This window comes from Saccharomyces cerevisiae, chromosome XV (genome assembly GCF_000146045.2).
Source record: "Saccharomyces cerevisiae S288C chromosome XV, complete sequence".
NCBI classification, from domain to species: Eukaryota; Fungi; Ascomycota; class Saccharomycetes; order Saccharomycetales; family Saccharomycetaceae; genus Saccharomyces; species Saccharomyces cerevisiae.
Genome location: NC_001147.6, coordinates 94,725 through 117,606, shown reverse-complemented (window position 1 = coordinate 117,606; position 22,882 = coordinate 94,725). Strand labels below are relative to the sequence as shown.

Below are 22,882 nucleotides of genomic sequence, written 5' to 3'. Positions count from 1 at the left end.
AATAGTTACAAATGGAAGATATATATCCGTTTCGTACTCAGTGACGTACCGGGCGTAGAAGTTGGGCGGCTATTTTGACAGATATATCAAAAATATTGTCATGAACTATACCATATACAACTTAGGATAAAAATACAGGTAGAAAAACTATAATGAGTAAGGATAATAGGTTAGCAAGTATTTTGCTGCAGCCTGTAGCATCATCCTCTGGAAATTGTACTGAATTCCATGACTCAAAGTTGCATACTCTGCAAGAGGAACTTAATTTCTTGCCACTAGAAGGAGTTGCGTCGAATGTTTGCCCGCCGATGTTTAGAGGTCATAAGAACTACGTGTTTGTGTTATATTGTTTGAATCAAGTCGATCTCGTTACGAATTTGCAGGATTCTACAAAACGTTACTACCCACTGCAAATATTTAAAGATTGTCAATTGAGTTCTTTGGTTCAGAAGGATTTTTCACACTATTTCCAACTCAGCAGGCAAAAGGAAGGGGAAGATCGGAACGATAGTGATACCACCTTGGTTAATGTCGTCAATTCTGGAGTATCCCGCCATAGAAGTCAATTACTAAAGATGTGTATTATACCTAGAATTTGTTCCTTTGACAAATCCAACTCCAAAACCTACAAGCTAATTCAGGAATATGTTAATCGCTTTGAAACCGTTTTAACAAAATTTGGCCCAGAAAAAGATTTCACCAAAGTTTACGCTAACTGGTCAAAACTCATTGAGTCGTTTAATGAGCTTATTTTACATGACCTGTTGGTGAAATGGCAACAATGGTCTGAATTAACTCAGCCAAATGCCACGGTCCATCAGAACATTCCGAATGTTCTCAGGGAACTCGTAATAAAATTAACACAAAGGTACTTTACATTCCAACCTTCATACAGTTGTTCGATTGATGAATTCACAACAATTTTACTTAATAAAAATGCTTTGAGTCTCTTGGACGTTTTCAGAAAACCCAGAAAATATAAACTGAATTTTGGTTTATGGCTAGATTGTCAAAACGGTATTTTAATTTTTACAAATGGTATTGTGCAGATGGCAGATGAAATTACAAGTGAGAGGGTGAAATCCTTTGTCAGGCCAGCACATCTCTTGGTATTGGAAGACCATTCAAATGATGAAGCAGTCAAGAAACTAATGTTTTTCACTTTTTCAGCGATATTACAATGCTTTACAGATGAGATTCTGAATTGTTAAAACGGGCTATCCATATTACATCTGAACCAAAAAAAACTTTTCTTTGCTGTTTACTTTAAATCTTGCTTAATGTGAAGATTTTTTTCTGTTTGCCCTTTCACTAGGAGATTTTTAACCTAATTTTACCAGCCGATTCGTTAGTAGGAATGCATTTTTCCAAAATCAGGAATTTTTACGTCATCCCGCTCTCCTTTGAGATCCGGGCAAACTTCTTATTTTAGCCACTCGAGAATTTTTTTCTTTATTATAAAAAAAGTAATTATGCCTCCGCACTAATCTTAAAAAGCTTTTTAACGTAAGTGGTATACTGCAGACCAGGACCATTGTTTTACTTCATTGCCTGAAATAGTATCTAGGTTAGATATTGATTTTTCTTACACTTCAATAAAACAATTGCATTCGTTATACATTTTTTTCTTTCCAAACATTTGCTATAAAAAATTTTTTGATCCCTCGCCATACTAATTTTCTATTGTTCCTCGAAATTAGTGATAATCCTCGAGAAATATTTGGTGAGCTATTTTCTTTGTGCATTATATGAAATTCATGTCCGTATAGTTTGTTTTTTTAGCAGAAGACAATATAAAATGGAAAGAGTATGGTTTGCAAAATTAACAAATAAAGGAACTATTAAAATCGGGTATATCTCATTTATACTTCTAAGTTTGCTATGTCAATCTCTGATTGGGCTGGTTAATGCTGATTTTAATTATGAAGGCTGTTACAGTGCCGCGGATATCCAGTCTGCTGGACTGTCTCTGAAAAACTCATACATATATCAATCAGTGTCATACTGTCAAAACCAGTGCCCTGAGTCAGCAGTAGTAGCATTATTTAACGGGTCAGATTGTTACTGCGGTAATTCGGTAAGTTTTCTGACTTCTTTGACGAAATCAACAGATTCAAACTGTGGAACTAAATGCTCTGGCTGGCCTTACCAAATGTGTGGAGGGTCATCGTACATGAACGTGTATGTAAATGCTGAAACTTTTGTTTCATCGGTTGAATCTTCCTCTTCCAAAGAAGGGTCTAGCACTTCCTATATGCCCTCAACAACTTCTTCATTGTCCTCCGCCCAAATTTCTTCAACTACTAGGAGAACGTCAACAGATATGAAAAGTTCTGAAATGATAGCCACGACAGTTTCTACCACTTCAACAACCTCTTCCTCGACTTCCTCTACTACCTCTTCTACCACCTCTTCTACCACCTCTTCTACCACCTCTTCTACTACCTCTTCCTCGACTTCCTCTACTACCTCTTCTACCACCTCTTCTACCACCTCTTCTACCACCTCTTCTACCACCTCTTCTACTACCTCTTCTACTACCTCCTCTACTACCTCCTCTACTACCTCTATCTTTTCTGTTACGTCTAGCTCCTCATCCATTACATTGTCCTCATCTGAGCATACCACAGTCGATAGCCGTACTTCTTCACCCTCTTCCACCTTGGTGCCAGTGTCCTCGAGTAGCAGCACACTATCAACTCCAAAAGTGACCTCAATGACCCCTAGTACGTCATCAACGATACCAATAGTTACCTCAGTGGAACTAGTGACTAGTGTGGTTACAAAAGCGATCGTGAGTACTTCTGATCAACATCAGGAAACAATATTTGTTACGAGGACATCCGTGGTTGAACGATCTTCTGAGGTAGCTACTGCTACTGCTGCCGCCTCAAATAATAGATCTAATTCGACTTCGAAGCAGCGTCTGAGTGGTGGAGCCATTGCCGGTATTGTTATTGGTGTTGTGTTTGGCGTAATTTTTATTATTTTGATTCTATTGTTCCTGATATGGAGGAGACGGAAATCGCACGACCAATTAGACTTGGAGGAAACGAAACATTATCAGCCCTATTCGTTCGGTGATGAGGATGCAAATCCAATAGGACCGCCTCCCTCCTCTGGTACGACAAATTGGATGAGACATTCAAGGGGTAATACAGCGGGTTCTATCGGTACAAGTAATATGTATGGTTTTTCTATGAGTAATGGTGCAAATTATAGTAGTCCTAGTTCAAACACCAGTGGAAGCATCATAAACAACTTGGCTGGCTTACAAGATGCTACGGTTCAGAAACAGAACCTTCCATCGACAGTTTTTGAAGAGGCAAATACTTTGAATAGTGCAAATGAAAGGTTCAGTGCCAATTCTTTACCCGACATGATGATGAGCGGACCATTGCAAGTGGTAAACCCTGATAATCCTGATAATCCTGAATTATCTAGTACCGTATCTCATAATCGAGCCTGAAAAACTCGCATAAACTCTCAACATTAATGGTAATCAACTGGTTCTGCTGGACGGAGCCATTCTAAATCATTAACTTTATAATATCATGTTTTATACCCTAATATTTAAACAATTTACTGCTTTTGGCACTTCAACTGTTAGAAAAAGAACAATAATATTTAGTATTTAGTTTCATTTTTAAATTTTCTGATTCACTTCATTTGCAGCTTCTAATGATGTTTGTGGTACAAAAATATAAACAATTTTAAAATATTAAAAAAAAATGCTTCCAATCGGATTTGAACCGATGATCTCCACATTACTAGTGTGGCGCCTTACCAACTTGGCCATAGAAGCTAAATCTCTGAAAGCTGCGCTCTTCAAAGGCGAACCAAGCAAGATAAATTAATATTATTATGTAAAACTATCGTTTTCCTTTTGTTGATTCCTATATCCCGGAGAAGAACTACTAATTATCAAATTATTCACCAAATGATCAAATTTAGCAGCGTAGTGAGTGCCACTATGTAGATGTTGGAATAAAAACCAACTATCGTCTATCAACTAGTAGTCATACTATCAATATATTATCATATACGGTGTTAGATAGTGACATAAGTTATTATAGAAGCTGTCACCGAAGTTAGAGGAAGCTGAAATGCAAGGATCGATAATGTAATAGGATAATGAAACATATGAAATGGAATGAGGAATAATCGTAATATTGGTACATAGAAATATAGATTCCATTATGGGGATTCCTATATCATCGAGGAGAACTTCTAGTACATTCTGTATACCTAATATTATAGCCTTTATCAACGATGGAATCCCAACAATTATTTCAAAATTCACCCATTTCTCAGTAGAATTATTAATATTGGGGAATATATGGGTTTCTATGGTTCGATAGTACTGGCGCACATTCAGCATACAAATCCTACTACCTTGGTAAAGACCGAAATGCCAACAGCCGTCATTAAATCACGATATAATAGAGCATATTTCAAGTTATATAGATCCATATATCAAGGGTTTACCATACGCTCTTCCAAAACTTGTAAAGCTAACTGTCTTCGTCTTTCTTCTACAGTCATAATTTTTTTGGCGCCTCTACTTTCTGCGATGGTGTTCCCAATATCTATATCAATATCATGAAAAGGTTTAATGACTTTAAATTTTACAACAACTACATTATAAATGAAATTGAAAATCGGCCTCAAAATCGGCTTAATTAGATCAGGAAAGAAGTAAATCAATTGAAAAGTATCAGATGCATCGCCGACCAATATTTCCTGACCACCTTGAGAATTAGTTGTTGGCAAAGAGGGACAATTCAAGGGTGCAAGTTTCTGGAAAAACCTCAAGTACGACCAACTGGCAAAAAAGGTAACCCAAATGGAGAACAATTGAGCAAAATGATGAAACCATATTATTTGGGTTACCGTCATTGTAAACATTACAAAAATGGGTAGTAATTTGAACCTAAAGTTTTTGGCCAAAAATTGAGGTGTCTTCAGATGGATTATAGTTGTTTCAGGCAATAACTGTCTATAAATGATAGGGAAACCGATTAAAATTGTGTAGTTCCCGTCTAAGGGAATATCCAGCCTTACCTTATTAGAGAAAAAAGATACTAACAAAGTCAGCATGATGATCAGAACGTTTGTAAGAGAACCTAAAACTATGATAAATTTGAACATTTCTTTGGAAGAGTTCCAATTGCGTTCAATGAAGGATCCACCAATGATCAAATTCAATAAGTTCACTACCACCTTCCAAGCTTTAGTGTCGATGAAGTTGGATAGAACTAATGAGGTGGGGTACCTCCAAATCTGCGAAGGTACCATTTGCAAAAGCGGCGAAGTAATCAAGTTGTAGTCCAAGTTAGGGTCTTCAAGAACTAGCTTGTTGTACAAGGATCTCCTTATACAGAAAAGGGTTGCAGTTAAGCATATATAAGTGACTGTAATAAATTTAGTAGCATCAGGAATCTTATTGATATTTAAAAATGAATCCGGGATATTCAATTCTAGGAACCTCGAACTATATTGCATTATAGTGAACAAATATCTTTGTTATAAATAGATTAGTCGTCTTCTTTTTCTTGGCTTGGTTTGTATGAGCTTGTTACGTATCAAACAAAATATTCACATGTTTTTCTCACCTTAAAGACAGAGGCGCGATTGCGTTTGCGAAATTCCAATGCCAACAAGATAAGCTTGACGAAGGAGTTAAGAGGGCGGCTTGAACTAAAAAGAGAAAAGCAATAATGACGAACGATATTAAGGAGATACAAACAATACAGCCGGGATTGTCCGAGATTAAGGAGATAAAGGGTGAACTGGCTAATGTGAAGAAAAGGAAACGCAGGTCTAAGAAGATTAATAAATTGACTGATGGTCAAATACGTATAAATCATGTTTCGTCTGAAAAAAAAAGGAGAGAATTGGAAAGAGCTATATTTGACGAACTGGTAGCAGTAGTACCTGACCTGCAACCCCAGGAAAGTCGGTCAGAACTAATCATATACCTGAAAAGCTTGAGTTACTTAAGTTGGTTGTATGAAAGGAATGAAAAGCTGAGAAAACAAATCATAGCTAAGCATGAGGCAAAAACCGGCAGCAGCAGCAGCAGCGATCCCGTACAAGAACAAAATGGAAACATTCGGGATTTAGTACCGAAGGAGTTAATTTGGGAGCTGGGTGATGGACAGAGTGGTCAGTGATTCAAGGAGTAGGGTAAAGTAAGTAATATAAGCGAAGAAATTCTTCCCATACCTTTTCTTCACTTTGCAGAGGGGAGTGGTGCATATCCCACAAAGAAAAGTAGCAACAACAATGATATATATACGTTACTACTAATGCTTTCCTTCATCGAAAGTGTGCCGAAGTATTTATTTAATCTTTTAGTGTTCAACTTACTATAATGTGATACTTTTTCAATATTGTTTGCCGTTGAAGCGATAGTGCTTTATGTCATTTTATCTTTCTTTTACATTGTTTTATTTTAGAGCTAAAATTGAACATCAGTTTGCAAGAAGTCAGTTGGTTGGCCTTTGCTATTAAGAGACCATAATGTTATAGTGATTGAGATCAGTTTCACCAACTAATAACAATTAACCCGGGCGGTTAGTGTAGTGGTTATCATCCCACCCTTCCAAGGTGGGGACACGGGTTCGATTCTCGTACCGCTCATATTTTTACTTTCTTATCAAACTTTTTTTCCTCCGGGACGTGAAATAACCGCCGAGGTTATTCTCGGAGCATTCTTTTTTGTGGCTTTTGATCATCCATCATCATCATCATCATCATTATTACTACTACTACTACTACTACTATTATTATTATTATTATTATTATTATTAGTATTATTATTATTATATTGATTAGTTATTAGATAGATACAATTAAGAAAAATTTATGTAAAAGGTCAGAATAAACAGCATTTTTCTCCTCTTTTTTTATTTTTAAAAAAAGAAAAAGAAACTTCTAGTAAAGTGCAGCACATTCAAGTGTGATTAGTTGAAAATGGAAGCAATTTTACGGTTCAATTTCTTCAAGAAACCGCCTTCCTTCTTGGTTTCCTTCTTCTCACTGACGGCGGCGGAAGCTTGCTTCTTAGTTTCTTCAACTTTGTTGGCAGCTTCGGTCTTCTTTTGTTCGACACCATCAGCAATGTTTTGTTCTTCCTTCTTCACCTGTTCAGCTTCTGGAGTAGCTTCATTTTTTAGGTTGTCGATAGAAGCTTCAGCTTGTTCCTTTACTTCTTGGCCCTTGTTTTGCAAAGATTCTTTGGTTTCTTCCAACTTTTGTTGGACATCTTGGGCGGCAGTTTCAGCTTTGTTTTGAATTTCAGACATTATTAATTGATATAAACGTAGTTTTGTATGTTTCTTTGATTTGAACTTTTAAGTATACAGAGAAAAAAACCGATCAAAGAAAACTAAAGTATAATGAGGTTAAAAACGAAAGTAATAAAGTAGAAAGGCTATCAAGCAAACTGAGATGATCTTCGACGTAAAAACTCGCTCTATATATATACGCCATATAAGCCCATCGGCGATGGGGGACAACACGAAGAAACAAGAGAAGAGGAGAACCGCACAGAAAGCAGCAGAAACAGAGCAAACCAGCATTAACTAAAGATGATAAAAATAAAATTAGGTAAGAAACCTTAATTGGATATACAAAAATACACTGGAGGCACAAATCGCCATCGATATAAAACACGATAAAGCCCTGGTGCACCCATAAACCACACGTTTAACTATTTGGGTCGGGGCACGACGAAATCTAGGGATAGGCACCCGGACCGTCGGGGCAATACTAGGCGCACACCGCGCTCGTGAAGCAGACCTCCCGGCGAGTTTAGCTGCGCCACGTACTGCTCTAACGCGAGAGACTCCTGAAACACAGGTCTAGAAAGAAGGGGCCCCAAAACCCAGCTCCACAGACCGCCCGTAAGCATATCGAGCAACAGGCCACTTAAGTTACGCCACCCGAACACCTCACCTTCTTCACGCAGCAAGAATCCGTTTACCCGGTGCACAACCTCCGCGAGCTCTGCCGCACTAAGATATTCTGACAGAGGCGAGACGGAGGAGCAGCCAAACACGTGATCCCCAATGTCGTAACGCCCGCACCGCACAAAGCTAGTGCCATCGTCGCCCACGATTGCCGCCGGCTCGCTACCGGGAAGCTGTGTACTAAATTGTGGCGTTTCAAGGCTGCTGCGAGACTCATCGAACCGCCGGGGCACTCGTACCACCCGGGTCACCTGGAACTCGGCAGAGCCCCGAGCAGCATACACATTCGGGAAATGTGTAATACACAATTTGTGGTCTTCGTCGTGCTCTGTGGGTTTAGCGTCTTCGGAACCGAGGTCTTCGTAGAATGAATACGAAAACTCATGGTAATTAAAAAATAACGCCCTTTCGCTCGTATTTGCGTTATCTTCTTCCTTTTGATGGCTATCGCACATCTAGTAAGGGTTAGATTGAGTATTGTCCTCTAATGTAACTTTTTCCTCTTATTCCTCTCCTCCCCTTAGCTATTATATATCTTTTTTACCGAATCTTGAATTAGGAATAGTTTTAAAATCAGGCCGGAGGCCGAGCTTGCGACAACTACGACCAAAAAAAACAAAGGAAAAACGAAAAGAAGAAAACATGCACAGGAGAACATAGTTGGAGAAAAGGGTTAGAACAGACCGATACAGAGATAAACTAGCGAAGAATAATAACTTTATACAAAATTAATCATGAGCACATCCGCCAGCGGTCCAGAACACGAGTTCGTTAGTAAATTCTTGACCTTAGCCACTTTAACTGAACCGAAGCTACCAAAAAGCTATACTAAACCTCTGAAGGATGTTACCAATTTGGGTGTCCCGTTGCCTACTTTGAAGTATAAATATAAGCAGAATCGTGCCAAGAAGTTAAAACTGCACCAAGATCAGCAAGGTCAAGACAACGCCGCCGTCCACTTAACCTTAAAGAAAATTCAAGCTCCCAAGTTCTCCATCGAGCATGATTTCAGCCCATCAGATACTATCTTACAAATAAAACAGCACTTGATCAGCGAGGAAAAGGCCTCCCACATAAGCGAGATAAAACTGCTTTTGAAGGGCAAAGTCCTCCACGATAACCTGTTCTTATCGGATTTGAAGGTCACGCCTGCCAATTCCACAATCACAGTCATGATTAAGCCGAATCCGACTATATCTAAGGAACCCGAAGCCGAGAAATCCACTAACTCCCCTGCTCCTGCTCCTCCACAGGAACTCACTGTGCCCTGGGATGATATCGAGGCTCTTCTGAAGAACAATTTCGAGAACGATCAGGCTGCGGTTAGGCAAGTCATGGAGCGTCTACAAAAAGGCTGGTCTCTGGCCAAATAAGATTAGTATAGTTAGTACGTACATACTTGTTATTTTACACAGTTGCGCTTTTTATCACGGTTGCGCTTACTATTTTCTTCTTTCCTTTGGGCGGCTACTCGCCCTTTGTCTATTTCTCGCCATCGCCACATACTCTCTACCGCGATCAATCTTTTCCTGGGTAATACCATTCAACGCAACCTTCTTCTTCATCAGGACTTTCTCAAAGATATCATTCGGATTGAGCAATCTTTTTGGGAAATTTTGAATCACTTGCAAAATCTCCATATCTGCCTCTTCCTGCGTCTTAATCTTGTTCTTTAATCTTTTGAAAGTTGAATCAGAGTCATTACTACCACCGAAGGTGTACGAAGAGTACTGTCTAAACAGTTTCTGGCTTTTACTCTCCAAAAACTCGCTTTCGCTCAATTTCAGTATCCCCAAAGCCACTTTAAATAAAAAATGAGACTCTTCATAGAATAAACAGTCCCATATTCTCAGGGTCGTTTCGATGGGCACCACGCCCACAAAACAGCTCATAAACCAACTTGCCGTACACAGCGTCAGCGTAGGCAGCCTGCAGAGATATTCTTCCCCCGATGCTGGCCCTGATATCTGGTCAGTGCTGCCATTGCCATTCATATACGATGACTCAATGTGTGACCATATCTCGGGTAAATATTCCTTGATACATAACACCAACACCCCTTGATCCACGTTCGCACCCTCTAAGTCTGATTCATACACGCCAGGTAAATACTTACCGGTAATAATAACCAGCATCCAAAATGCTTTCTCTTCTTCCATGAACAATAATAGCAATCCAACGAGAAAATTCATCGATTGGCAGTATCCAATAGTCTTGTCATAAACAGAAAAGGCCATTAATACTCGACGCAATGATCGGATGATCGCCGGCTCTCCATTTTGGAAGGACTCCTTATGGAAATGTATATTATCGGGAAACGTTCGATAAAGATCCCGTTCTATAGCTTCCATATCTTTACCAGATACGGCACCCTCGCGACAGTCACTTTTCAGTCTATCATAAACGCCAACATTTGCGTCTAATTGTCGTTGTCCACCAGCAAAATACCACCAGGCATTCCCTCTCCATTCTGCTGGTATACCTTTTCTAACAAATTTTGACAATTCATCTGTCCTTGCAGGATATACTAGAGGATTATCATTGTGGAGCTCAATCTTATTCTTAAGAAGAAAGTTCTCCCACTTTTTTTTTCTTCTTTCGGTGTATCTATTATATTCTGTCCACCATTTGTCGTATTCTTCCTGACTAATGAAATATCCTTTCTTGCTAAATCCATATCTATCAAAATTCTCAGGATCTGCCATGATTAAGCTGGTAAACGCCTTTGCTTTTTCAAGCTCACGTGTTGTCAATATTTCTTTTCGTTCTACTGTAGAACTATCATCCCCTTCATCGTCGTCATCGTATAAATCAAGAACGCTATAATTGGCATCGTCTTCGTTGAATGACGAAACTGTGTCAAAAACACTTTCGTTCGGTACCAAGGCGGCTTCTGTCGACATAGTTGATGACATTATCATCCTGTCATGCCGGGTTTTGCCTTCTGTGATTGTAAAAGTGTGCGAGTCTTCCTCGATTTTGAATTACTTCGGTGCCAAATGTACAAAATACTATCCTAACTTTTCAAAAATAGTTTATTCTTATAAAATCATCCGTAAAATGATTAACTGTCCCCGCTAAAAGCGTTTGTAAGCTCAGTTCATAGATATGTCTTCCATCCGTAAATCCGCCTAACGAATAGCAACACATTCTTTTTCCTTTTACATTTTCTATTGACATAACGCGAAGCAAACGTATCATTGTTGTTTTTTTTCTATAAATAATCAAAAAGAGTAATTGTTTTAGATGAAATAAAAATGCGATTAAAATATGAATCATACATACGTATATACATATATATATATATTGTTTCTCCTAAATAAAAAAAAGCTAAATTTCAATGCCACTTTAAGGATACTTTGAGCTGCTCAGGGCTGCATGCCATTGACAAAAATTCAAACGTTAGTAGTTTTCTCACGGATGCTCTTGATTCGACATTCACTTGCAAACAGGCATCTAAGAATTGTTTGGTTTGCTTGGACACTGACTCTGGATGACGCAATTTTGGTGAACCGTTGTTAGCTATCAGATACAGCGCCTTCAAAGGATCCTCATTTAGGTAAGGCGGTTCACCTTCTATCATCTCAATAAGCATTATCCCTAGAGACCAAACGTCGACTTTTTCATCATATCCCTTTTGATTCACTATTTCAGGTGCCATCCAATATGGAGTACCTACCATTGTGGCACGCTTGCTTCTTTTTTCTGTTAATTCCACACAAAAACCGAAGTCTGTAATTTTCACTAACCCTTGGGAATTCAGAAGGATATTATCAGATTTGATATCTCGATGGATAATTTTCTTGTTATGCAAAAACTTCAAACCTTGGCACGTCTCTTTTACTATATATGCCATTTGGTTTTCGTTTAACGGCGATGAGTGCTCACCGGTATTGCTCCTTGCTACAGCATCCAATATATCTGTTAAGCAGCCACCTTCCATGTACTCCATTATCACCCATAACTCTTCGTCATCAATAATATAGGCTTCAAGGAAATTAACGATATTTTCTTGGCGCGAATCATTCATCACTAGGAGTTCATTCATAATCAATTGTTTCTTTGGTTGTTCAGATAAACGTATCTGCTTAATGGCCACTCTTTCGCCTACGACTCGGTGGCAATGTGATTTCAAGAATCTCGGGTCATTTTCTTGAGGTAATTTTATTCGCTTTGACAGGTATACTGCACCACTTGCTCCTTGACCAGCCTTTTCTACCAGTTGGAAATACGGTCTTGGGTTTACATCAATTGCAACAGTTTTCATCTTCATTATTATTTCATTCGAATCATCATTATTCTTAAGTTCAAGGAGATCCTCCTTATGCCATTTAGTTTTACTATCATGATTTTTTGTAGCAGGTGCAGATGGTGCTAGTCGATGAGGTCTAAATGTTGAATTATTATCATGCCTTCGCAGATGGCTTTGAATGACTTTCTGTTCCTTCTTTCCTAACTGCTTTGTCTGGGAATCTGCCGTGCTTTCTTTACTAACATGCACCCTGCCTTCTTCGCGTACTTTATTGTCCTCTATGTTGGTAAACTTATAATCATCATCACTAGGCCTTGGGAATGGTTTAAGTTCTGATTGATAGACGGGTAAAATGGAATCTGTTTTGCCTTTTCGGAGCGTCCTACTTACTGATCTCTTGATGGAATTAGTCCTCTTGTTTATAATATACCTTGTCGGACTTTTTAAAGGTTTCAAGTCTAAGCTTGTGTTGAGGTGATCATTGAATTGCATTGTGTCCAGTCCATTGTAATCTTCATAAAATTGCAGTGCTTTAATAACAGCTTTTGAGTTTCTGTTCCAATCGTCGTACGTAATTTCTGAGGTTTGTAGTAGTTTAGCCCAACTATCAGGTACTCCAACAAAGTTTCCCACTTTTGGGTCGAACCCAACGTGTACTTTGTGTGTAAAATTTGTTGGTGATGAAACACCACTAAGGAGAGGACATTTGGCAAAAATGGCATCAAGCCAGCCATGCAAATCCCGTTCGGTTCTTGTGGAAATGAATATCGATCTTTTGGAATTTGATTCATAAAAGTAGGAGTTTATGGGGGATATGTTCTCTTTTTGATCTGTTGCCCGAAGAATCTCAAAACAATTTTGTTTCAATTGTATTCTGCTAACATTTGTTATACTAGTCAAAGGCACAGATAAGACTGGTTCCTCATTGCACTTATCACTTTTGTAAAATGCTAAATACGAATCATTCAGTACCAAGTATCTCTTTTGCCATAAGAACGAAAACAATCCATCAACTTTATAAGATATCCATCCTTCCTTTTTTACGCCCTTCATCGAAAGATATTCTTTCGTTTTGTCTGATTGTCCTCGAGTATAGCTCTACAAAAATTGTACTTATCGTCTGATCCATTGAGAAAACCAGGTGTAGGTCTTCATAAAGCGAATATTTATTCACTTACCACTGGGGACCTCCCCACAGAACTTGATTAGATGAATCTGCGTCCTGTTCCTTCATTCTTTTTTTAGTTTACAACAAACCATAACACCCGTGATGACAACAACAGGAATTATCGCAAATCAATCTTTTACCAGATCTGGAAGCGGATAGTCAACATTTCGTGTCTTCCAAGGGGCTGACGAAATCAAGCGTATACGGTAAAAAAAAACAACAGAATCCTTAACATTACTGTTTGCCTTTCAGTAAATTGAAGGGAAACACGCCAAGAAATATCATATGACAACATTGATGGGAAAGTTTAAACTTACTGGGCGCTCCCCTCTGTTTGTACTTCAACCAATGTTGCACTGCAAGAAACAACAGTTCGTTGAAGAGGCAGTCAGATTGATTAGTAATAAAAAGATCGGAAAGAAATCTGACTTCGTCCAGGCAAGAAACTGGGTAGGAGCACTTAACGTAACGGGCTTGCCCTTAAATCAATTTATTTTACGTTACGATAGAGCCAGCGGGCCAGGAGGCCAAAACGTTAATAAGGTAAATAGTAAATGTACTTTGACACTTTCTGGTTTATCAAACTGTGCTTGGATTCCTCAGGAAGTGAGAAACATCTTAAGTAGCGGCAGGTTTCGATACTACGCTAAGGGCAGCGATTCTATAGTAATTCAATCTGATGAAACTAGGTCAAGGGAAACCAACAAATTAAAATGCTTCGAGAAGTTGGTTCAAGAAATTCGGCAAACGTGCCAATTTCCTAATGATACCACTGCTGAGACCTCAAAGAAATGGAATAAAATAAAAGAGAAAGCCAACAAAGAGCGACTTCTTGACAAAAAAGTTCACAGCGATAAAAAGAAAAACAGAAGTAAAATTAAATTCAATTATTAATACATAATACGCATATTTAAACACACATTCTATCCAGGTACACAGTGATGTACAGTTCAGTGCATCATTTAAACAAAAAGGCACATATTAAAGGGTATAAGGATTATATCCATCTTCATCATCATCTTCGCTAGAGACAGTGATATATGTCTCTCCACTATTTCTCTTGGCCGGTTCACTTTCAGGTTTTTCTTCTATTTTAGCCTTCTTAGCAGGTGGGTTCGTTATTTCATAATCATCATCTGTTGTGGTAGCGGTGGCTGTGGAGGTAACTGTATCTTCGGCAAAATCTTCATCATGAATTATTCTGCTACGTTTCTTGTGATAGTTTTCATTTTCAATAATAGCCTTATTCAGTACTAGACCTCTTTCATCCTTGAAATCTCTTGCCTTTCCACGATATTTGATCACGTTTCCCAATATACTTTTCCCCAATCGATCCTTAAAAGTTGCTGAATGTAATTCAAAACATCTATTCGTCAACAGATCAAAAGCACCAGCAAATGCCTTTTTAATATCTCGAATGTTAAAGGACCCTCGACTGATGTTATTTGATTCATCACCTGGATCTTGAATGGCCAATGAAAATGGATTTTTAATAGGCTGAATAGCACTCCATGTCGATTTTGGAAAGTATACTGGATATCCATCCGATGATCCCAGTGCAACATCATCATAACCAAAATTTTTCCCATAAAGTTCAAAAAACTCTATCAGGAGCACACCCAAGTTGTCCTTTGGATCTATTTCGTTAGTTATTATACGTGGGTGCATATGCAAAAAGGAAAAGACAAGACATATAATACTAAACCCACCAAGACCACCGGTATGCACATTATTTAGTCTTCTTGCGTGTAGGAATTGTTTTACGATAAGGACTAATTCTCTCAGGCCGGGGGTATCGTCCAACCACTCTCTAATAAGCTTTGCTGCTTCAATACCATTTGTTCTCTCAAATGAAACATCTATGTGGATCCCTGAATGTGGCTCAACAAACTTGATGATTGGAACGCGAGCTTTGGCGACAACTTCAACCTCTGTTGCCAAATTTTTTTTTTTTAAATGGCTTGCTAACGAATACAAGTTATTCCTACTTTCCTTACCACCAAGTTCGCTCGTTACCACGCAATCAATATCGGAACCAGGCAAATACAAATCGGTAGAATATGATCCAAACACGTGCAAATCAGCATCTGGCCATAACTGTTTGACAGCCTCTCTTATTGTACTTATGGTTTGATTACGAATTTCAATTTCTTCACGACTTGGTGAGATATAGGCAACAAAATCCTTGATTTCAAAGGTTAGCCAGTCCGAGATTTCTTTCTGTTTGGAGTGATCATGATTTAAAATCCATGGATAATCAGTATTAAGGATTTCCTTTTGCTTTTCTTTTTTAATTTCTAATTCTTGTTTCTCCCTCTCCTCTTCCTGTTCGGCTTGCTCATCCTCAGAACTAGCAGAAAGAGAGATAAAATCATCATTGTTAGCAAGATCCTTCTCATCCCCGTGCACTGCTAATGAAGGCGTTTTACTTTCTTCAGTAGTCGAGGGAATATCAGTAGGGTTATCGAAATGTCCATCGTAGACATCGAATCCTTCATCATCATCAGATTTATGTTCTAATACAAGAATTCCATCCGCCGTGACGTGATCTTTAGGTAATTTATTTGTCTCTTGCTCATTACGACTAGGTAAAATCTCTACTTCGTTTTCGTCGTTCAAGGATATAGACTTCTGTGGTTTCCGTACTTTCTTGATTTTCTTGCTCTTTTTCACTTTCCCATTATGCCGGTTTTTAATCTTCTTTGAAGAAGAGGCTGTTACACTCTTTGCCCCCATATTTCAAGTATAGTTCCCTTGCTTATTCACACTTTATGAAAGCGTAACGTTTTTGGTCGTATATTCAAATGGTTTTTTTTTAATGAAACTTAATAGTTATTCTATATTATTTTCCTCTTTTTTTTATTTTATTTTTTTTTTCACACATTATTTTAGAATCATATACAAGAAGCCGAGGATGAATACAGGTTTCTTCGACACTCAACGTGATAATCAAAAGGCAAGATAAGAAAACTGAGTAAACCTAAATATCTCACGCTTGGGATCCTTTACTTAAATTCAGTTAGGTGTTCAGCTATTCTAAATTCAAGAGCGTAAAGTACAAGGCATATTATATAGATATGTATACGTATACAATTGTTGTTGGCTGACTTCTGAGTTTTATAGGATATTATTAGAGATTATTGTTACAGATACAACCCACTTTAAAGGAAAGTCCAATTATTAATTTATTAAGAAAAGCATAAGTGTTACAAGGGCTAATTTGGGATAAAGGTGAATACACAAGAAGCAAATGTCACTTCAAAGTCTCTGGAATATGAGAACTGTGGCATAACCAACCAATAGGTTGTTTAACCTTCTGTTTATCATTAACATATCTTGAGTTTTCTAATATTTCAACAACATAGTTTAATGAATACCCACGATTAAGGCCAGTTTGAATGGCTTTCCAAAGAACCTTTCTTCTCGAATATCTTTTATTTACTGCTGGATCTCGCCTCCATGCCGTTTGATAAAGAGCTTCCATTTTCCTTATAGAAGGCTGCCCGTTAACACCTTCTGTATACTCCTTCCAAACCTCCATCACAGAGTGTGGTGACTTGATAAATTCGAAGGGTCTTGTGCAGACTATTCGTTTCCGTTTCAATCCTGTTTTAGTCTCATACTGTTCCTCCTCAAATGTCGGCACGCTCTCTTGTGCATTTGATTCAACCGCATTTTCATGGTTAGGAGAAACTTTCTGGAGATTAGGAGACTGCCGTGATTGAGAAGAGTTGCTGCTTATGTACAGTCCTTGACTTTGGCCACCATCATTGTTAGGTGGATTTGCTGAATACTCTTCCAAGGATGGGACTAAATTGGAATTATAATTTTGCGGCTTGTTGAACCGAGTGTCCACTGAAGGGTTGGTGCTATTATTTTCTTGGCTTATAGAATTTGAGCTGTTAGTTTGTTGTTGACTCTTATCATTTTCTTGTGAATTTCCATTCAAAATGTCCTCAAAAAGTGTTTCATTACTAACAGCTCCTTCATTTTGCGGATGAGCAGTTTGATCATTATTCATAGGCACTGAAGTATAATTCCTAGGAGCTCCTGGTGCCGTAGTTCCATCAGTGAAGCCTTGTGGGTCAAGAGTTTGGCTTAAGGATATTGACGTAGCTGACACCCCATGCAACGTTCCGCTTAATTTTTCACTGAGAATTTCAGCGTGGCGTTGTTGGTCATTCAGCAATGTTGATAAAAACGCGGTCAGTTCGTTGATTTGTTGCTGTTGGGAGTTTACCACTACATCATATTTTTTAAAGTGAAGATCGAGACGGTTACTTAACGCGTGAAATATACCCTCAAACATCGACATACGCCTTTCCAGCTCAGCAACGCGGTTGGTTAATATAGCCTCATTCTCATTTAGGTTTGAAGCTCCTATGTGCTGGTTACTTGCCATTTCGATGCCTACCTTGAAATAATCTCCTTTTCTGATTTGGTTTCTTTTCTTATAAGCAAGGGGCTTTGTATAATGAATCAGAACACTTTACCCTCAAGCAAATATTTCCTGTTTAACAAACTATGGTCGATAGTTTCCATACCATCAACGCTTTGTAGGTGTACATTTTCATTTCCTTCCACATATCCTTATTATCTTAAATCTCTCCAGAAAAAGCATCACTATAAACGAAATCTTCGAACGGCTTTTACAAAGAAGCTATCTTATGTAAGTGGAATTCCAAAATCGTAATGTTTACACGAACGTGCCTGATCGACATTCTATTCCAGATTGTTAGAGGCCAGTTTGCACAGCTCGAGGTACTTGTTGGAAAACTTCATATACGATGGTAGAAAAGTATCTTCATTCGACTGGTTGCTTACCCTCGGTAATTTTACAGTTTCCCTAGATTTTCTTAATGTATTGAAAAATTCTTTAGAGGATTTGGTTCTTATTCTTGTTGGGTTATTATAAATCGCGACATCGTTAACGTACTCAAAATCTATTAGCCTGGCCTTTTCAGTGGTTTCTTCATCCTTGGGAGAGATCATAAGACGAAATTCTTCTTTAGAACATCTCGGTAGCATGACTTTATTCTCGTCTCCGAAATAGACTAAATCACTTGTCAAATCTAACTTAAAATACACAACCGATCTATTTTTCATTATTGACCTCATTAAAATTGTTAGCAAATCATCTCTTGTCATTTCATTGTCATCACTTATTTGCAGCATACTTATAATGTCACTTATGGAGATACAGGAGTATAATCGTGCAATTTTTCTCCACAACTTTAATGTCTGCGCCAGATAGTAAATATCTTGAATAATTCCACTTAGTACTACGGACAATTCAGGAATAAGAGATATACTTGCATTCAGCTGTCTTAGTTCCAGTTGTGCGAAGCACCTGTAGACATCTTCTAATACGTTAACAATAGGGCTGCCTAGCGCAATCTTCACTTGTTCGAAACCAAAAGGATTAATCTTGTCTGTGCTAATTGCTTCTAGAATCATGCTCGTGAAAATGAAGCCGCTAAGAATGAACTTGTGAAACAAAGAGGTAATATCCCTCTCCCGAAGTTTTCCCATCTCTTCCAAGTGTTTCAAGATATAGAGGAACATATTTTTTAGCTCTTCTTTCCGATCATAATATCTCATCAGCGCAAAGGATAAATCATTCTCTGAATCAGAGTCTAAAATGAATACAATCTTAGAGGTATATAATATTACCATCAGTCCAGATTCTTGTGAGAAAGTAAGCGACTTAGATATCAACATTTCAAAAAAGTCAATGCACTTCTTAAACAACCTTCTATTGTTTATTCGTGCAGTGTTCATATACTCCAATATGTAATACTGCAGTAACATAGATACACTTTCCAAATCATTATTTTCCTCAAAAGAAGAGCATTCATTATCTTTCACAAGAATCTCTATTTGGGAAGAAATTTCCGGGGTGAATACATTCCCCATGGTTAACCTTTGATACCAAACAACGGCAATAAATATCTTTTTTCTAATTATACGCTGGAGATTTTGGAGTTTACAATCCTTGCCAGGCTTTCTTAAAATCCATTGAAACTGATCCATGAAGTTTTTTTGGAAATCAATTTTGCAGATCATATTTTCCCTATCAACTTTCTCGATGTCGAACAAGAATACTCTTTCCCACTTGGGTGCCAATACCTCAAAAGTATCAGAAAGTAATTCAAATATATTTCCATCAATTTGAAAGTCTATTCTTTGTAAAAAAACCGACATAGTTGCCGTGTCTTCTAAAATTTGTAGAACTAAATCCTGTGCACCGTTTTTCTGAAAATAGAGTTGTAGGGCTCTTAAACGTAATATCTCAATAAGTGATTTAAATTTCCATGTCATGAGCCTTTCTATACTTTCGTCAGATGAAAATTCTTCCTTGTAATATATCTTTAAAAATAAATCGCGAGCCTCTTTATATCGTTCGTCTTCTTTGAGAGCTTGGCCTTGCTCAAAGATTCTTTCACAAATATCTTCTACTCTGTCATGTTTCTCGAAGGTGCCTTGTTCATGTTGCTTATGTCGTGCCGCTCCTCGATCTTGATCATCCTGACTATTGTCTTCATTTATTTCAATGTTTTGTTTGTCTTCATCATCGGTTTCTTCCTCCATTTCAATTGACTCCATGCCTTCGTCATCCGATAACATGAAGTCGTCATAATTGTTATCTTCATCAGACATTTTGTGTATAGTGAACCTTTTTGCCTTTTACCGCGTCAAACGTTTCAATAGTTCATTTAGTCAAAGAGATCACAAAACAATTGATCCAGCTCCCCTTATAATATTTTTCAGCGAGGACCAGATAAATTTCTTCGAAAAGGAGCTGCACTTTGGGCAAACGAGAAAAACGTGCCAACCTGGCATTTAGCTACAGAGTACTTTCGCCAGTGTTATCATATATGGGCCACTACTCTCATACATGCACAAATGTTATACTCATTATATACTTAGTGTGTATTAAGAGATCAAATTTGAAAAAGGTAAGAAAGTAAGTTTGTGCAATCTTGTTGCCATCATATAAAACTCGAATCTCAAACTCGACATTCCCATAATGAAATCCAGAAAGTGTAAGATCACTGTCACTGCTTTCGAGGAATTAGTTATCTAAAGCAAGTAACCTAGAAGAAAACGTTCTATTGTGCGATAGATGAAATTCTAGTCGCAGTAAAAGCGGCATCTATAAAAGATTTTCTCAGTATATAAATGGATGTTTGACATCGAGGAATTGGCTAATTTTACAGTCGTATTATGGTAACACTTGATGGACTATAACTACCGGAAACGGCTGAGTTGTCTACCCCCCGTATGATCTTGAATGTCTTTTAGAAAGAAAAAACTCAAACCTCCAGCGGGTAGTCAATTTATTATAAACGACTCCATAATGAGCTATATTGACCGCACGAAAACACTAATAAGGATGATTGGATGCAAGAACCAGTACATAAAAGCACGTATGAAAGATAAGACCTTCTTCTATACGAAGCAATTCCGTACAGCCAAAAACAAATTTTTCTTTCATCTGTACCATTGGGAGGCCACTCATATTAACGTTGACCACTATATATGTACATGTCATCCCATTTTTTGGGGCTCTATAGGTCAGAAACTCAGGAGATCCGCCTGATCTTGATGATAAGAGAGTTTTCCTTTTATAGCAATTTCGATAGCTTCAAATTAGTCAGCCGTGCCTATGAGCGGTAATTAACAGGCGAGATGGCAAAGAGTCACAGGCGAATCTAAAATATAACAAAAGGCCTATTTCAGAGAAGGAAAATATTCCTTGGCACACGGCAAATAACCTCGAAAGTATTGATTCTGTTTTATTTGTAACCATATTGAAAGAGCTTTTCATAAACTTAACAAACGGAGGATGTTGAACATTCCCATAATTGCTAACTCCAAGAGGTTCCTGTTCTCAAAGGATCACGAAGCGCAATCTACGAGAGATCACGATGTGGAGCTGGAGACAAGGGAGGGCCCAAGTTCAGGATATAATCCAAACTTCAATGCAGCGGACGCGATTTTGAAAAAGAACAGCGATCAAGTAGATCTTGACGTTAATAAGTTAACGAACGTCACCTCAAGAGTTTTAAACACCCCAGAGGCCTCTTTGATTTATGATGATGACAGAGAGTTCCCAGATGGTGGGTTAAAAGCATGGCTGGTAGTATTTGGTGCGTTTATGGGACTGGTCCCGGTTTTTGGCTTAATCAACTCCTTAGGGGCTATTGAATCATATATCTCTAAACATCAATTGGCAAATATATCTTCTTCAACAATATCTTGGATTTTTTCCCTATACTTAGCTATCAGCTTTTTAAGCTGTATATTATCCGGTGGCTATTTTGATAGAAATGGTAGTATTGGTTTGATGTGCACAGGTACAGTCATATATGCTGGAGGACTATTCGCATTGGCAAATTGTAAGTCCGTATGGCAGTTCATTTTGGCATTTTCTGTGTGCTCTGGACTTGGGACGGGAATTTTAATGACTCCTCTGATAGGAACTGTTGCAACCTGGTTTTTAAAAAGAAGGGGTATAGCAACATCTATAAGTACCATGGGGGGTTCAATAGGGGGTATAGTTTTCCCTATTATGCTGAGAAAGTTATATAAAGAAGTGGGCTTTCAATGGGCCATTAGAATCCTATCATTCATTTGTTTAACATGCCTCATTTGTGCTTCAGTTTTGGCTAGAGAAAGAACTAAACCGGTCGTTCAACCATTCAAATCCAAGGCGGAAGTAGCAAAGTGGTACATTTCCTCTGTGTTCAATTGGAGATATTTTTTGGAAGGAAAATTCTTGTTCGTCGCAATAGGCGCTTCTTTTGCAGAAAGTTCCCTAACTTCATGCGCTACATATTTAGCATCTTATTCTATGACAAGAGGAAACACAGAAAATGTTGCTTATACCATGATCACTGCTTCGAATGCTGTTGGTATACTTGGAAGGTATATACCAGGCTATTTTGCGGATAAGTTCATCGGGAGATTCAATGTAGAAATTATCACCATTTCAATGGCTGCCTTATTTAATTTTGTCATGTGGCTGCCATTTGGCGGTAATACAAAGGTACTTTGGGCGTACGTTTGTTTGTGGGGGTTTTCGACGGGTTCTATCCTATCACTGACACCCGTTTGCATCGGGCAGATATCTAAAACTACTGATTTTGGTAAACGTTATGCAACGGTATATCTATTGCAAGCGTTGGTAACGATTCCGGTTTTACCTATCGGCGGTACCTTAATCGGTAAAGGTACAGTTGCAAATTATAACCATTTTATAATATTCAATTCAGCGTTAATGGCGGCAGGTGCGGCATGTTATATAATATCAAGGCATATTTGCGTTGGTGCGAAGCTTTGTAAGTTTTAAGGTCAGCGTTCAGAAGCGTTCCAATAGGGGGGGGGGGGGGTATTTCGTTGATACCTATGTGGCTATATAGTCGATCTAGCTTTAAAAACTCTAAAGCATATATACATATATACATATTTAGCGTCATGCCA

General features: G+C 38.1%; 15 protein-coding genes and 2 non-coding genes across 17 annotated transcripts, besides 2 other annotated features; 8 read left to right on the top strand and 9 right to left on the bottom strand.

The window, feature by feature from the left end:
* Nucleotides 1-152: 152 nt before the first annotated feature.
* Nucleotides 153-1,211, top strand: NDJ1 (Ndj1p; the record flags this gene model as incomplete). Its single annotated transcript, NM_001183358.1, has 1 exon — nt 153-1,211. One exon carries the CDS (start codon nt 153-155, stop codon nt 1,209-1,211), a length of 1,059 nt encoding a protein of 352 aa, NP_014537.1.
* A 587-nt stretch (nt 1,212-1,798) lies between these two features.
* On the top strand, nt 1,799-3,469 carry WSC3 (Wsc3p; the record flags this gene model as incomplete). Its single annotated transcript, NM_001183359.1, has 1 exon — nt 1,799-3,469. The coding sequence occupies one exon, from the start codon at nt 1,799-1,801 to the stop codon at nt 3,467-3,469; it is 1,671 nt and encodes a 556-aa protein (NP_014536.1).
* Nucleotides 3,470-3,623: 154 nt separating this feature from the next.
* Nucleotides 3,624-3,722: an origin of replication (ARS1509; Autonomously Replicating Sequence).
* A 10-nt stretch (nt 3,723-3,732) lies between these two features.
* YNCO0002W lies at nt 3,733-3,805 on the bottom strand. The gene has a single exon. It is a non-coding gene; the product is annotated as a tRNA-Thr (tRNA).
* Nucleotides 3,806-3,980: 175 nt separating this feature from the next.
* Nucleotides 3,981-4,313: a long terminal repeat (Ty1 LTR).
* Nucleotides 4,314-4,476: 163 nt separating this feature from the next.
* Nucleotides 4,477-5,505, bottom strand: YOL107W (uncharacterized protein; the record flags this gene model as incomplete). Its single annotated transcript, NM_001183361.1, has 1 exon — nt 4,477-5,505. The coding sequence occupies one exon, from the start codon at nt 5,503-5,505 to the stop codon at nt 4,477-4,479; it is 1,029 nt and encodes a 342-aa protein (NP_014534.1).
* Nucleotides 5,506-5,720: 215 nt separating this feature from the next.
* Nucleotides 5,721-6,176, top strand: INO4 (Ino4p; the record flags this gene model as incomplete). Its single annotated transcript, NM_001183362.1, has 1 exon — nt 5,721-6,176. One exon carries the CDS (start codon nt 5,721-5,723, stop codon nt 6,174-6,176), a length of 456 nt encoding a protein of 151 aa, NP_014533.1.
* Nucleotides 6,177-6,573: 397 nt separating this feature from the next.
* SUF1 lies at nt 6,574-6,645 on the top strand. Its single transcript has one exon. It is a non-coding gene; the product is annotated as a tRNA-Gly (tRNA).
* A 323-nt stretch (nt 6,646-6,968) lies between these two features.
* On the bottom strand, nt 6,969-7,310 carry ZEO1 (Zeo1p; the record flags this gene model as incomplete). Its single annotated transcript, NM_001183363.1, has 1 exon — nt 6,969-7,310. One exon carries the CDS (start codon nt 7,308-7,310, stop codon nt 6,969-6,971), a length of 342 nt encoding a protein of 113 aa, NP_014532.1.
* Nucleotides 7,311-7,717: 407 nt separating this feature from the next.
* On the bottom strand, nt 7,718-8,431 carry SHR5 (Shr5p; the record flags this gene model as incomplete). The annotated part of the gene is made up of 1 exon (NM_001183364.1): nt 7,718-8,431. One exon carries the CDS (start codon nt 8,429-8,431, stop codon nt 7,718-7,720), a length of 714 nt encoding a protein of 237 aa, NP_014531.1.
* A 279-nt stretch (nt 8,432-8,710) lies between these two features.
* MDY2 (Mdy2p) lies at nt 8,711-9,349 on the top strand (the record flags this gene model as incomplete). Its single annotated transcript, NM_001183365.1, has 1 exon — nt 8,711-9,349. The coding sequence occupies one exon, from the start codon at nt 8,711-8,713 to the stop codon at nt 9,347-9,349; it is 639 nt and encodes a 212-aa protein (NP_014530.1).
* A 69-nt stretch (nt 9,350-9,418) lies between these two features.
* Nucleotides 9,419-10,897, bottom strand: MSB4 (Rab GTPase-activating protein MSB4; the record flags this gene model as incomplete). The annotated part of the gene is made up of 1 exon (NM_001183366.1): nt 9,419-10,897. The coding sequence occupies one exon, from the start codon at nt 10,895-10,897 to the stop codon at nt 9,419-9,421; it is 1,479 nt and encodes a 492-aa protein (NP_014529.1).
* A 416-nt stretch (nt 10,898-11,313) lies between these two features.
* On the bottom strand, nt 11,314-13,281 carry SKM1 (putative serine/threonine protein kinase SKM1; the record flags this gene model as incomplete). Its single annotated transcript, NM_001183367.1, has 1 exon — nt 11,314-13,281. One exon carries the CDS (start codon nt 13,279-13,281, stop codon nt 11,314-11,316), a length of 1,968 nt encoding a protein of 655 aa, NP_014528.1.
* A 400-nt stretch (nt 13,282-13,681) lies between these two features.
* On the top strand, nt 13,682-14,290 carry PTH4 (Pth4p; the record flags this gene model as incomplete). Its single annotated transcript, NM_001183368.1, has 1 exon — nt 13,682-14,290. One exon carries the CDS (start codon nt 13,682-13,684, stop codon nt 14,288-14,290), a length of 609 nt encoding a protein of 202 aa, NP_014527.1.
* An 87-nt stretch (nt 14,291-14,377) lies between these two features.
* On the bottom strand, nt 14,378-16,132 carry PAP2 (non-canonical poly(A) polymerase PAP2; the record flags this gene model as incomplete). The annotated part of the gene is made up of 1 exon (NM_001183369.1): nt 14,378-16,132. The coding sequence occupies one exon, from the start codon at nt 16,130-16,132 to the stop codon at nt 14,378-14,380; it is 1,755 nt and encodes a 584-aa protein (NP_014526.1).
* A 517-nt stretch (nt 16,133-16,649) lies between these two features.
* Nucleotides 16,650-17,798, bottom strand: MSN1 (Msn1p; the record flags this gene model as incomplete). Its single annotated transcript, NM_001183370.1, has 1 exon — nt 16,650-17,798. One exon carries the CDS (start codon nt 17,796-17,798, stop codon nt 16,650-16,652), a length of 1,149 nt encoding a protein of 382 aa, NP_014525.1.
* A 320-nt stretch (nt 17,799-18,118) lies between these two features.
* On the bottom strand, nt 18,119-20,056 carry RRI2 (Rri2p; the record flags this gene model as incomplete). The annotated part of the gene is made up of 1 exon (NM_001183371.1): nt 18,119-20,056. The coding sequence occupies one exon, from the start codon at nt 20,054-20,056 to the stop codon at nt 18,119-18,121; it is 1,938 nt and encodes a 645-aa protein (NP_014524.1).
* Nucleotides 20,057-20,690: 634 nt separating this feature from the next.
* YOL118C (uncharacterized protein) lies at nt 20,691-20,999 on the top strand (the record flags this gene model as incomplete). Its single annotated transcript, NM_001348874.1, has 1 exon — nt 20,691-20,999. One exon carries the CDS (start codon nt 20,691-20,693, stop codon nt 20,997-20,999), a length of 309 nt encoding a protein of 102 aa, NP_001335812.1.
* Nucleotides 21,000-21,245: 246 nt separating this feature from the next.
* Nucleotides 21,246-22,751, top strand: MCH4 (Mch4p; the record flags this gene model as incomplete). Its single annotated transcript, NM_001183373.1, has 1 exon — nt 21,246-22,751. The coding sequence occupies one exon, from the start codon at nt 21,246-21,248 to the stop codon at nt 22,749-22,751; it is 1,506 nt and encodes a 501-aa protein (NP_014522.1).
* Between the last annotated feature and the right edge of the window lie 131 nt (nt 22,752-22,882).